This window comes from Poecilia formosa, unplaced genomic scaffold (genome assembly GCF_000485575.1).
Source record: "Poecilia formosa unplaced genomic scaffold, Poecilia_formosa-5.1.2 Scaffold126, whole genome shotgun sequence".
Classification (NCBI taxonomy): Eukaryota; Metazoa; Chordata; class Actinopteri; order Cyprinodontiformes; family Poeciliidae; genus Poecilia; species Poecilia formosa.
In genome coordinates, this window is record NW_006800065.1 from 254,818 (window position 1) to 266,890 (window position 12,073).

At 39.4% G+C, this 12,073-nt stretch overlaps 2 protein-coding genes across 2 annotated transcripts; one reads left to right on the top strand and one right to left on the bottom strand.

The window, feature by feature from the left end:
* The first annotated feature begins 54 nt into the window (after nt 1–54).
* On the top strand, nt 55–5,299 carry rab19 (RAB19, member RAS oncogene family). The gene is made up of 5 exons (XM_007561384.2): nt 55–289; nt 1,581–1,679; nt 2,193–2,381; nt 2,788–2,971; nt 3,921–5,299. The coding sequence occupies exons 2-5, from the start codon at nt 1,629–1,631 to the stop codon at nt 4,202–4,204; spliced, it is 708 nt and encodes a 235-aa protein (XP_007561446.1). The 5' UTR covers nt 55–289; nt 1,581–1,628; the 3' UTR covers nt 4,205–5,299.
* A 330-nt stretch (nt 5,300–5,629) lies between these two features.
* Nucleotides 5,630–12,072, bottom strand: hdhd5 (haloacid dehalogenase like hydrolase domain containing 5). The gene is made up of 8 exons (XM_007561387.2): nt 11,753–12,072; nt 9,979–10,182; nt 9,776–9,888; nt 8,840–8,933; nt 8,729–8,762; nt 7,196–7,370; nt 6,929–7,117; nt 5,630–6,832 (listed from the first exon to the last, which is right to left on the bottom strand). Exons 1-8 carry the CDS (start codon nt 11,849–11,851, stop codon nt 6,409–6,411), a joined length of 1,332 nt encoding a protein of 443 aa, XP_007561449.1. The 5' UTR covers nt 11,852–12,072; the 3' UTR covers nt 5,630–6,408.
* Between the last annotated feature and the right edge of the window lies 1 nt (nt 12,073).

The window sequence follows — 12,073 nt, forward strand, 5'->3', positions numbered from 1 at the left end:
AACAAAACCACATTTTCATCATGCGTTGACCACACCGCAGAAAAGATGGTATCTGCTTGTCACAGCCAAAGATAGAGCCCGGTTTGGCTCAAGTGGCCCTCACACTCACACATTGTTCTGGGTCCAGCTGTGCCTTGTTCTTTTGTGGGCTGGGATGACGACAGAAACGAGTGTGGGGGTGGGCAGAGGGAGAGAGAGAGAGAGAGAGAGAGAGAGAGAGAATTGATTCAGAGCAGAATCCTCATTCTGGGTTAGCATCTCACTGTGATGCCAATGTGTGAAGCCTGAGGTAAAATTGATTTCAATTACACTTTATTCTGAATTGATTGTAAAATGCTGTTGTATGTTTTGGCTGATGTGTTTTGCTCTCTGTGCCTGTCACCTGCTGTGGAATGTGTTATTTGACAGCAGTCAGACAGGGGGTCCTTAATGTAGGACATTTCTAAAAACTAATGAGAAGTTTTGGGTTTTATAGCAGACTGTGGTTATATTATGTAGTCCACATAATTAGTTTTATGTTTGCACATACTTGACTTACAGTGAGCCCTCAATGCAAAATGTCTTGTGGATAAACTGTAATATACTTAAAATGCCATTTAGAAGTATTCATACTTTTTAAACGTTTGACTATTTTTTCGGGGAGGAGTTTGTGGTGAATCAACGCAAAGTGATGCACAGTTGTGAAATAAAAGTGTAACAATACATATTGTTTTTTTTTTTTTTTTTTTTTATTTTTTTTTTTTTGTGTGGCATGTTTTTGTTTTTCTTCTTTTTGTTCTTCTTGTTCATAGCTATTAGTGTTTTGGTTTTTTTGGTGTTTTTTGACTTTTTTGACAAATTTTAACCATTCTGTGAAAAATGGCTAGGGGTCAGTCAGACTGGATGGAGAGAGTTACTGAACATTCATTTTCAAGTCTTGCCTCAGAGAGATTTGAATTGAAATACAGGCAATAAAAATAGTCTACTCTGTTTTCATCTGATCAGAGCACCTTTTTACACATCTTTGCTGTACATGACCTCATATGACTTTCTTGTTGCCACCTCTCCAAAAGTACAACATTTGTAATAGTTGTCCCGTCATCAGACTCTCCCACCTGAGTTTTGGATCTCTGAAGCTCATCCTGAGTTAATATGGGTCAGTTGTGCCAGACTCTTCGTTACTGTATGATGGACTGAACAGCACTCCATGAGAAGTCTGACTTATTCACTAATGTTCTCTAACAAACCTCCCAGAGGCGTACATAACAATTGTGCTTATACTGAGGTGAAATTATATACAAATGAATTGGTCTGGACTTTGTTAGAGGATCAGAGTAAAGGGGGTAAGTACAAATGTTATATATACTAAAAACACTTCATGTGTATGTAATTCTTTGCTTTACTCTATGAGAAAATCCTACTTCAATATACTGATGTCTAACATGCTAAACAGTTAAACAGTACTAGGGGGATGAACACTTGCAAGGCACAGTGACTCATTGTTTTTGTGTTCTTCTGATGGAAATGTCAAACGGTTTAACAGAGAAAACACTTTTGCTAATCAGTCTCAGATCACTGAGCTTTATATCTGCCTCTTCCAGGTACAGTGACCTCTTTATAGACCTTGAGCAGAAAACTAATATCCCAAGATGCAGTGGTGCAAGTGGGCTGGAAGCTGGAGGTCACATTTGCCAAGACAGGTAGGAGGCGTGTCCTTTAGGTTCTCAGAGTGACAGAAACTAGAATAGGACGACAAAAGACAGTCTAAAGGGCAAGAGTACAGACTTCAGCAGAGGAGCTGATAGTGTAGTGTTGACGAAGTCATCATGAAGAAAACGATTTTGTATTTTAGGCTTTGTTTCTTTACAAGAAAGCAAAATGAGTTTTAATGCCTTTGTTTTTTTGAGGTGCGTTACCTCTATGGTTTAGATTGGGTTAGAATGACAGAAGAAACAAGCTGCTGGATTGGATTTGACTTTTTTTTTTTATCCACACATTTTCTAACCTGAATGGGACATTTTTGCCCTGGACTCCATTGCTCGATATGTTGCCTGTCTCGTGAATCTTATATTTCCTCACAAAGATGTGATTGAGCTTTATGTAAATACTCTCTCCTGTATTGACACAACTTACAGGAAACCAGTTCTGTTGCAAGGAGGCACAAAGGTCTTGGGATATTGCATTTCAGGTTCTTTGTTTTTGTCACCATGCAGTCTGTCGAGTCAGAAGTTGAAGACTCCTTTGACTTTCTTTTTAAAATCATCCTGGTCGGGGACTCAGATGTTGGAAAGACCTGCATGGTGCAGAGGTTCAAGTCGGGTATATTCATTGAGAAGCAGCAGAACACCATTGGGGTTGACTTCACCGTTCGAACAATGGACATTGATGGAAAAAAGGTGAAGGTGGGTACTTTGTAGTTCTCTTCATTTACATAAATGTTTTCTAGAATGAGCACTACCAGGTAAGGGCTGAGTATATTGACTTATTTCCTTGTGTAGGAAATGTCCTTAATGGCTGTCATGTCAAATTTATCCATATTTATGAAACTATTGGTCACTGTTCCTGAAGTCACCATCAACCATATTCAAATAAAAATAATGCTATGCTTGTGTCATTTCACTTATTGTTGTTACCTTTGTGTTTGCTCTCTGGGTGTGTTGGTTTGTTAAAGCCAAGTTGTTTTAGAACATTATTAACAACATAACAAACATAAGGCTATTTGCTTCAGTTGAATACACTGTATTTTGATACCAAGCCCACGCCGATAAACTGGTTAACCCATATTTTTGGTGCTGTGTCGTCCTTCAGATGCAGGTGTGGGACACCGCTGGACAGGAACGTTTCCGCACCATAACACAGAGCTACTACCGCAGCGCACATGGAGCCATGGTGGCCTACGACATCAGCCGCCGCAGCACGTTTGAATCTGTTCCCCACTGGATCAGGGAGGTGGAGCAGTATGGAGCAGCCAGCGTGGTAGTGGTACTTGTTGGTAAGTATTTTCATAGTGGAGTAGTTATCTCATGTTACAACCACAAATCTCAATGCATTTTATTGGCTTTTTTTTTTAATAAATACTTGGAGTTCAATTTTCCTTATATGGTGCTGGAAAGTTTGTCTTGCATTTGTTTTTAAACCCCCAAACCACGATTAACTGCAAGTACAGCTGAAATCTTCTATATACAAAATATCTCATACTAATTCTCTCTCTGAACATACATTGGCTGGGGTATTCTTTTAGCTAACTACTTCTTCCATCTAACTCAGTCTGCTGTAGCCCCAACTGTATGTTTAGATGGTGAACCTCCATGCAAAATCAAACCTCTAACACACATGATGCTGCCACCACCGTGTTTCACATTGGAAACTGTATGTTCAGGGTGATGTGCAGTGTTAGTTCTTCAGAGCACATCATATTTTTGCTTGTAGGATACAATGTTATGTTTTTGTTTCATCTGACCAGGTTTTTTTTTCCATCTTCTTCTTCTTCTTCTTCTTCTTCTTAATTGCTCTGTACTCTTACATGGCTTTACTTTAAAAAGGACATTATTTATTTTTTGTTTAACCATGCCAAAGATCTAATTTTAGCAAATTGATAAAGGCCAAATTTTTGAAGTTCATGACTAAGAATTTTTGGCAGATTCTTCCACCTGATCTGTGGATGTTTACTGCTCCTCCAGAGTTACTATGGTCCTAACGAGTTGCTTTACCATCCTTTATCTAAATGGCACAATGATCTGTGTTTTTCTATCCTATAAAATACATTGAAGTTTGAGGATGTCATGTGACAAAATGTGAAGAGTCTCTTAAGCAACAAAACTGAACATTATCTTTCTTAATTTCACCACATATTGAGTTGATGCTTCTCCTCGTATAAAAAGTGTATTTTACTGATGGAGAGAATGCTGAAAATCCGGACGCTGACATTCTCTGCTCTGCAGGTAACAAGTCAGACCTCCATGCTCAGAGACAGGTGCTATTTGAGGACGCGTGCACTCTGGCTGAAAAGAACAGCCTGCTGGCTGCTCTGGAGACGTCGGCTAAGGAGGCCCAGAACATAGAGGCGGCCTTCACCCTCATGGCTCGGGAGCTGCTGGCACGCAACGGCATGGCCATCACAGATCAGAACTCTCTTTGCTCTCCCCAGTTCATGCTGAGTGACTCCTCTCACCCGATTCAAGCCTCCGTTTCTGACGATAAAAAGTGCGGGTGCCAAACAACCTGAGTCAGGTTTAGCATTTGATACAAATTTGAAGATGGCCTAATGGATTGGTTGTTCGACCAGGAAAGAACCTTCTTTGTAAAGACAATGTTTGTATGTTTGGTTTAGGTTGCGAGACAAAGATTTTATACATTTTCTTGCCATAGTATTTATGAATCTTATTGGGATCTTTAACAGGTTTGTAACATTCTTCCGGGGGCTTCTGACAACAAGCCACACCTTTGCCAGAGGACTTTGTACTAAAACCTCACCACAGTAAACACCGTTTTCACTCTACATTTAGCTTCCTTTATCTTTTTATTTGCTCCTTTACAAAATATTGCTTTTACAGTACATTACAAAGTGTCAGTCTGCAAGTTTCCATCACTTTTAAATCTTCATTACAGAACTGGTGCAACTTTCTCCATGTCATTTAACCTAGCAAACATTCATGTTCACTTGTCAAACAGCACCTCATTTTAATACACTCCAACAGTGCAATTCTGTCAACTTTACAAAAGCATAAAAAGAGAATAAAATCCAAAACACTGCATTTTTCAAAGTCTAAACTAAATATTGGCAACTTAATTTCCTGAGCATTAACCCTGACTTAAAAACCAATCGGGATGGAATATATCAACCATCACAGTATAAGAAAACAAAAGGGGGATTTATTTAGAAAAATAAAATTAATCTTCATTTCAATAAGTACTTTTGACCTTAAAAGCCTAAAGTCAAAACCACATTTGTGCTAATGTAGCCTTTGCTCTAAATTGATTTAAACATTCTTCAACATGTTGTGTACTGTAAAAAACCTGACAGCTAATGTAATTGGTTTAAAAGCAGGTAAATGTTATACATTTCAATGCATAAAACCCTATTTTTAGACTAAACAAAAAACAATCAGGCAGGTTAGACTGACAGTTCCTCTCCAAAGTATACACAATTCTTTTAAAAAAAGTGTTTGCAATGTGAACAGTTAGACTTCGATTAATAATTTCAAAATATTGTGTGGATACGCAAGATTTACCCTGCACATTTTAAAAACAAGAAAACAAATGAGAAAATAATTATTAAAAAAAACTAAACTTGGTAGAATAAGTGTGCACACCCTTAAAATAATCACTGAATCATTTCAGTGATTATTCATTTTAATTTTTAGTATTTACTCTATGAATTCACATCCTGCTGGAACACCAACATTAAAATTATGTTGTCTAACTAGATTCTTCTGACATTTCTGCATTTGCATCCTGTTGCTAAAGGGATAGTCTGTGTATGTGTTTTACAGGTTTTCAAGGAGCCCCTGTTTTACAAGTGTCGGTGTGGGGAGGAGGGTATACAAAAAACAATTTACGATATAAAATGCTTTTTGTGGTACAAAAATGAATAATTGGAGAAAGTATCAAGAGTACAAAGGTTATTAAAACACTGCACTTTCCCCCAGAATTTATCAAAAGACACTATTGACATTCTTTTATTTACATGAACCTGAAGTTTTTAGTCAATGCGGATAAAGTTCTGATTAATTTCAAATATCAAGGAGATGTCTGCTTGAGAGTTAAAAGTAAAATGTTTTACACAGTGAATCTATGCCAGGGATCTCCAGCTCTAGTTGTTGAGAAACACTCTCCTACTACTCAATTATCTCCTCAATACTTCTTTAGGTTCTGCAGAGACGTGTTGGTGAGCCATAAATTTAATTACAAAATAAAGTTTAGGGAAACTCTAGCCAGAGACCAGAGGTCTTTGGTGTCAACTAAAGTGGGCTATGGAAAATGGATGCATTCCTACATATCGAGATCTGGAGAACGTTTGAGAATCTGGAGAAGAGTGAAAGAAAACACCATCAAGTCAAGATGTGGTATTGTGATTCCTACTAAAGAAGGCTGAATGCTGAATTAGTGCAAAAGGATTAGCTTAAGGTTGTGCACACTTATGCTTTTTTTAAACAGGTTTCTTTGTTTTTCCGAAAGCAAACAAATCCATACATGATATGTGCCACATTAATGGTGGAAAGAGTTTTCAAATGTTTCATCATGCTCCCTTTTCTTCAATATCATAAAACCTGACATGTAGACTTTAAGAGCCACTGTAAATTGTAGTGTTAAGGTTATAACTGCTTGTTGCATATACTCTGAATTGCACAGTAACAGCCAAAATACAAAGAAAGGTTTTTTTTTTGGTTTTTTTTCAAGAAAGATAAGCTATTTGAATATCCCCGGGTGCTACTCTAGAGGCCAGCCTTCCTGCTGGAACACCAACTCCACTGCCTCTTTCACGTCCTGCACCACGAAGGAGGGCTGTGTGAGGGTGGGGTCGAAGCGGAAGTCCCTGTGGCCGTGGAAGATGTGCTGCTCGGTAACCGTTTGCGCCGGGTCTGACGGCAGCTCCTGCTGGTCTCTGCTGTACACTCCTGTACAGACCAGGATGGAGCTGCAGGCCTCGGGAAGATCCTCCCTTGACTCGTAGGCGACAGTGGCGCCGCCCATTTCCGCCGATGTCATTTTATGATGGTCGTCGACAGATTGAGCGGTGGGATCCGCTCCTCCTCCGCAGCTCTTGGCCTGCACTTTGGCTTTGGTATGCTTAGAGGCCTGAAGGTACCGATTGTAGAGGTTGGCTCCGTATATGTCTGCCATGGGATTGTCTCTGTTGGGCAAAAGAAAACTCTTGTCAAAATAAAAATAATCATGTTATGATTATTCCTATTCTTCTTAGTGTCAAACCCTGACTAAATAAACTCACCCGATAGCGTAAAGCGTCTTCACAGGTGTGTTCCAGCCGAGCTTCTCCGCCTGCTGTCTAATCAGCAGCTCGGCGTAGTTATAGGTCACCACACTCGGCTTACCAATCAGAGCCTCATACTTCAGATCATAACCTGTGACCTTCTTGTACAAATTCTCTAAGCAAACCAGGAACATGCCATGTCCAAACCTGCCACATGAGAAATACTCAGTATTCAATGCTTCAAAAATAAATATTTATGCATTTGCTATGACTTGCTAGACAAACCTTGGATTTTTCGCCTCTGCCATCCACAGCAGGTCCATATTGCAGGCCAGGACCGGGATGTGAGGATACTGGGTCGAGCTCCACGTATTGCCCAGGTTTCCGTTGGTTAGGAGAACGTCAATGATGAGCTGAAGGTTGGTCTCCCATCTGATTGGCTCACCGAATAAAATTATGGCTGCAGACATTAAAGCAAGATATGGTCTGTAAAGAAGTTAACTTTCATAAAATATCTGTTTATGATGCCAACCACGATTATTTACATCCCTGATGTGTAAGAAGCCTTAAAATAAGAATATGTTATTGGAGCAGCACAACCGCGCACTGAACATTTCAGAAGAACTGATCTTTAATTTATACATTTACTCCTGTAACAACAAACTATTGTCTAACAGGATCCCCAGTGGCACAATTATTGATAAATCTGGCAATTTAAAAGAAATGTAGCTGAAACAGTTTATTAATGTATACTTACCTTTGTTAAGTTGATCAGAGTTTGGGAAACTTTGGATGTTTGGTATCAGTATAGCAGAACTATTTATTTTAGTCACTGGCCAGAGTGAGGATCTACAGATATCTTGCCACTATTAAAAAAATCTCTGTGCGAGAACTGCAGCAAAGAGTGGCAACTTGAGGGTTTCAAAACAACGTTAATAACGAAAATGGTGAAAACATGCCATCTGATTTGTGAACTTGTGAGCTGCAATCTTCTTAAAACAGGTTGGGTTACAAATGTTTATCAGATAAAACATGTCAGCTTTTCAGAAACACTCCACTTGGTTTCTGAGTGAAAAAATTATGGCTATGTGGAAAGGCAACCGAGATCACTACTGAAGTATGGTGGGAGATCTGTGTTACTGTGGGCCTATTCATGTGATTGGCATCATGAGCTTGTTAAAATATCAGAACATTTTAATTAAAAACCTGATGGACTTCGGCAGTTAACTAATAAAGGTGATCACTGGATTTTTCAGTACAGCAGTGATCCAAAATACAGAAATAGTTCACCAGACCTGAAATCAACGTCTACAGCCATTTCAGTACCCAGACCTAAATCCTACAGAAAAACTGTGCAGTGAAGAAAAAAAAGTGAATAAGAGAGAAATCTGTATTATCTATACAAAGAGGAACGGCCAAAGAGCTCTCTTTGTATGTTCCAACCTTGTAAATTGTTATAGGAAAGCACTAAATGCTGTCCTATTGACAAAACATGTCTGTACAACACAATGATTATAGTTATAGCTTATAGTTTTTTTTTTTTTATCAAAAACAATATCTTAAAACAAACATTTCCTCCCACTGAATAAGCAAAACTAATCAGTGGATGAAATAAATATGTAAATTTATGCTACTGCTCTCGCCTGTTGACAGCTGGAGAGAGGCACAAGCACCCCTCTTGACCCCACCAGCATGTTGGATAATGGATGGAGATCATGCTACTGCAATAAAATGTGAAATAATTTTAAGACTTTTCACACGTTTTGATAAATAAACTCGTCTATGTTTGTATAAGTTGCCTGTTTGAGGGAGACATACCATCTATTGGCCGCAAGTCCTTGTTGGGTGGAATCTGTAAGAAATTCAACGGTTAAGTTTGACGTCTAACTCATGACGCGTAAACAGGACACAACAATCAGTGGCACTTACAAAATCTTTGGGCCTTCTGTTGTGGTCCACAACATCCAGGACAGGGTACGCCTCTCTGATCATATCTATGGTGACCACGTCCTCAAAGCCCAGGCTGGGATTTTGTGAGTTAAAGGTCACAATCAGATCAGATCAGCAAGTTCAAAGAACACATTTTCTGAAGGTGTTGAAAGCAACTTTCTTTCGGGATAAGAGCCAGGCTAATCAATCAATCAATCAATCAATCAATCAATCAATCAATCAATCAAGGTTTGAATGCTTTACTGCTTTGTGTGCCAGCAGGTACCAACCCATCATTTTGTGGAAGGTAAAGGCTTAATCAATGGTATCCAAACCCGTCAGCTTCCAACTGACCCTGACTGGATTAAAAGGTCGGAGGTCGTAACTTTGTAGTCTTAAAGAGAAAGAGTCCTGTAAGAACTGCCGTAGGGCTTATTGTACCAGCCACAGATACTCACAATTTTAATGAATTCAACTGGAAAAAGGCAAACTGCAGCGTCTACTCTGGGTAAAAACTGATGAAGTTGATCTGTTCAGTAAACTAGCATTACTAAAACATCAATTACACAGAGGGCATCAACAACCAGTGTACTTTTGTGAGAACTGTTTTATTCTTTGTGTATATATAGAGTAAAATTATGCTTTCACCATAATCCTTTTTGCTCTTTGCTGTGATTTCTGAAAAGAATCTGAAAACCTTGCATGACCCCCAGTGCCTGTTTCTAAATCACCTCACTTTGGACTAAAGTTAACCAAGCATTTAAACAAAAGGAAGAAATCTGTGGAAAGGCTTCGCTGCTGCCATGGGTACAAAGATTAAATGCTGATAGCAAAGTGGAGCTTGCACCAAAACACACTAAATCAACAGATCACGCACAGACTGGCTTAGGCAAACAGCCAGCATGAGCGGAGGATCCGTCAGATAAGATAGGATACTTGTGAGCCACCTCCTCGACAGGACCCTGACCGGAGACCAGCACGCACTTTTTGTGAAACTGGGTAAATATTCGCAAAGGACTGTGGGACAGCATCACCTGGTCTGGAGACACCTGAGGAAAGAGGAGAGAAAAGAAAGCTTGTGAAAACCCCCGAGGATAGAAAAGAAGATAATTTAATGGTTTAGATGTAGCTCAGTTTACCTCGACCTCAAGCAGCTGAGACAGATGCTCAGCTTTAGTCTGCCTCATGCAGTTCCCTGCGTTTGTAACAAAGACCACAGGAACCTTGTACTTCCCATGGCAATCCACCAAATTTCTGAAGCACTGCTTGGCTGCTGGGATCGGGGTCCTGCCTCGGACCAGGACCCCGTCTATGTCAAAGAGGAGCCCAAAGGAGCTGGGGTCCTGCAGGGGGAGGCAGAGGGGCCAGAGTGGGGTTAACATGTAGACAGGATGAGACCAAGATCTAGTTTTTGGCAATAAAACCCTCCAGGTGGGTTCAATGTGAAAGATCATAAATAGGCCCACTGTTAGACACGGTGGAGGATCTATGATGCTGTGGGCCTGTATCTCTTCTATAGGGCAACGAAATGTGCAACACTACATGACATCAAAGACTCAAAAGTCATGTATAAAAAGGCTTTTGAAGCATGTTTTCCATTAAGAGCTCACAATCATTTTAAATTCTGTACAGTCAAGCCAATCATGGAGAAAGAAGCCACAACTCCAAAAGTAACAAATGAAAAAAAAAAAAGGTGTCACTGTTTGCAAATCCATTCAGTGACAACTTTCTTAATTTTGTCTTGTGGTCTGAGGAAACAAAAAAATGCTTTTTGACAATAATGATCATTTTTACATTTGATGGAAAAAGAGAAAGCTTGCCAACTTGAGAACAGCATCCCAACTGTGAAGTACAGCTGTTGGCAGCATCATTCACAAAATGGATGACATCATGGAGACATGGCAGTGGAAAAGCTGAAGAAACTTTTCAAGACACCAACAGGAAAGCCGATGCTTGGGCATGAGGATAATGTCCCTCAGTGGACAGCCAAGTTAACAATAAAATGGCTTTAACAACAAATCTTATGTGGAGATCTCAAAGCCTTGATGTCAATCCCATTAAAAAAAATAATAATTTTTTTTTTGTAGTGTTAGAAAGGCGTCTGTGAACAAGGCACCCTATAAACCCAATTCATTACACCAATTCAGTCAATAATTGGGTCAAGCTTTTCATTAACTATGGTAAGAAGCTTGTCAAAGATAAATGCCCAACGTCACACAGTTTACAAAGCATTACTTTGTATTAATTCATTTTATGTCAACTCCGAAGTTTAAAAGCAGGTAACAAAATTTCTCACTCATTTTTGAATTTAGCAAATAGAAGTAATCATGGTCATTACAAGCAAACTAAAACAGTTAGATTAGGATAATTTAGTCTCAGTTAATGAGGACATTTTTAATTTTAACATGTATATGTGGCTATATTGTGTAAATATGACTTCAAAGAACAAATTTTAATCTTTGGACAGCCTCTTTTATTATAAACTGACTTTGTTTTTGTACTATAATTGCAACCAATGTGGCCTGTATGTGCTTGGATCTAAATATTCAGATTGTATTTTATTGAAATTAAACTTGAATTTGGATTGTAGCTGGATATGCATTTGATCTGACTTGTAAAGCTGAGATTTGACCCTGTAAGTTTAACCCTGTCGATATGACAGAGAAGTCCACAGGATTCTGGGATCCTATTGGTAGGCGAGAAGGGCAAGAGGTTGTTCAATAACTCTGAATGAAAACCGAATCCCTATATTTGTGATCGATAAACAAGCTGAACTTTTGAGTCATCCACACGTACTGTAAAAAAAAAAAAAAAAGTACAGATCACAACACATCGATCCTGGTCTGGTAGTGTACACGTGGATTCGTTCTGACGTAGGAATTTATAAAACATCAAATCAAAGCAGTCACTTACGTGGCTGTAACATCTCGAGCTGGTTGCCCGTTTCGCTGCTCCCTCGCAGCTTGACCTGAGCAACTGCCAGCAACTTTTAAAACACCTCAGTCTCTGCATGGCTCCGGGGACATGAGTGGAAAAGCACCGGCGAGTAAACAACAACCTAACTGGCTACTTCGTGGAAGTGACACCCGAGACAGGAGCTCATAATATCCGCAGCAGCGACTGTCAGCACTTAGACCTTAGTTTCATCATGCTGATCGTATAGATACCTGCATTCAGGACAAACCGTACCTCTAGTAACCCTTACTATAGCCGGAGCGCATGCGCAAAAGACCA